The 1,485-nt window shown below is 49.3% G+C and overlaps 1 protein-coding gene across 1 annotated transcript in view; it reads right to left on the reverse strand.

The window, feature by feature from the left end:
• The window catches only part of LOC107081301 (ribonuclease inhibitor-like), a gene marked incomplete at both ends in the record, with an annotated part of 4,159 nt that extends 2,679 nt beyond the window's left edge, over positions 1–1,480 (reverse strand). The window contains one exon of the mRNA XM_015369499.1: positions 1,335–1,480. Coding sequence (XP_015224985.1) covers positions 1,335–1,480 — 146 coding nt within the window. The remainder of the gene's footprint in view (positions 1–1,334) is intronic.
• Positions 1,481–1,485: the final 5 nt, after the last annotated feature.

The raw sequence follows: 1,485 nt of genomic DNA on the forward strand, positions 1-1,485 counted from the left end.
TATTGTAATTCTTTACTATCAGGAAGTCCACAAACTGTAGTTAAAAGCCTTCAGCTGATCCAAAATGCTGCAGCCAGAGTTCTGATGAAAATGAAAAAGAAAGATCATATGTTGACCCACCCTAACCCATAAACTAAAAATATTCTTACACTCCTCATACATTAACTATTCTCTCGGGTCTGTGGGCCAATCCCCCTTGGAGGAACAGGCCCACAGATGGAGGAGGAGATCCCCATACCCTCAGCGTGAGAAGGGGGCAGTCAAAAAAAGAGGGTCCGGAACTTGGCGCCACAATAGGGAGAAGAGAAGCACTGTTACCCAGGACCAGCCCAAAACACCAACCTAGGCCCACTCCCAGGAGGGAAACCCCAACCAATGTGCCGGACACAGCCCTACCACAACATCCTCCTACAAATTGCACCCCGCCAGAGCAGGTAGCCACCTGCCGAAAAGCCCACCCTGCCCCCAGCCAGCCACAGCCATTCCAGGCCCCCACCTCCGTATGGTCCTCTCATACCCCTGGCTGCAATCATAACCCAGGCAGTCTACCCCTAGGCCAAGTACGGCACACCAGCCTCCTGAGCCCAAGCACCAGACAACCCATAGATTCCCCTCCTGCCTGCAAGCGTGGGCTGCGTAAAGGTTTAGGGCAGGACAGAACCATCCAACGTCCTGGACCCCCACTCAATCCCAGGAACTGGCCTCCCCATCCCAGCAGCTGGACAATTAACCGAAGCCAAAGGCCAGAGAGCCCAAGGAGAGTTAGAAACAACCCCAAAGGCCCAGCCCTATACCCAGGCAGAGTGAAAAGAACTGAGGTCTGAAAGACCCCATGCCAGTCCCCCTCCTGCTTCAATGTGTCGCCTGTTGGACTACTGTGTGTTTAAAATCCTGTCTTTGATAGGGACTGATGGACATAAATCTTATTTCAATAGGATAGAGATCATTTACCTGAGAGCTTCTAGTTTGCAGTTTGGGCTCTGCAGTCCAGCAGATAGAAGCTTCACTCCTGAATCCTGCAGGTTGTTGTTACTCAGGTCCAGTTCTCTGAGACTGGAGGACTGGGTGCTGAGAACTGAGGACAGAGCTGCACAGCTTCTCTCTGAGAGGTTACAGTAACTCAGCCTGAGGAGACATAGAAACATCTGTTATGAAACATTAATCAATGCATGCATGAAATGAAGCTGATATAAGCAATAAAGCAGTGATTTGTCTTCATAGGTAATAAAGCTCAGTCAAGCAAAGTTCAATATTTTACCAAAGTAACATTTTAGGCTTCTTCACTAACAGCTAATGCACAGAACTCTGGTTTCAGCAGGATGTAGATCATTTACCTGAGAGTTTCTAGTTTGCAGTTTGGGCTCTTCAATCCAGCAGATAGAAGCTTCACTCCTGAATCCTGCAGGTTGTTGTTACTCAGGTCCAGTTCTCTGAGACTGGAGGACTGGGAGCTGAGAACTGAGGACAGAGCTGCACAGCTTCTCT

The sequence above is a fragment of the Cyprinodon variegatus genome, unplaced genomic scaffold (assembly GCF_000732505.1).
Source record: "Cyprinodon variegatus isolate N-32 unplaced genomic scaffold, C_variegatus-1.0 Scaffold4021, whole genome shotgun sequence".
In the NCBI taxonomy this organism is placed as follows: domain Eukaryota; kingdom Metazoa; phylum Chordata; class Actinopteri; order Cyprinodontiformes; family Cyprinodontidae; genus Cyprinodon; species Cyprinodon variegatus.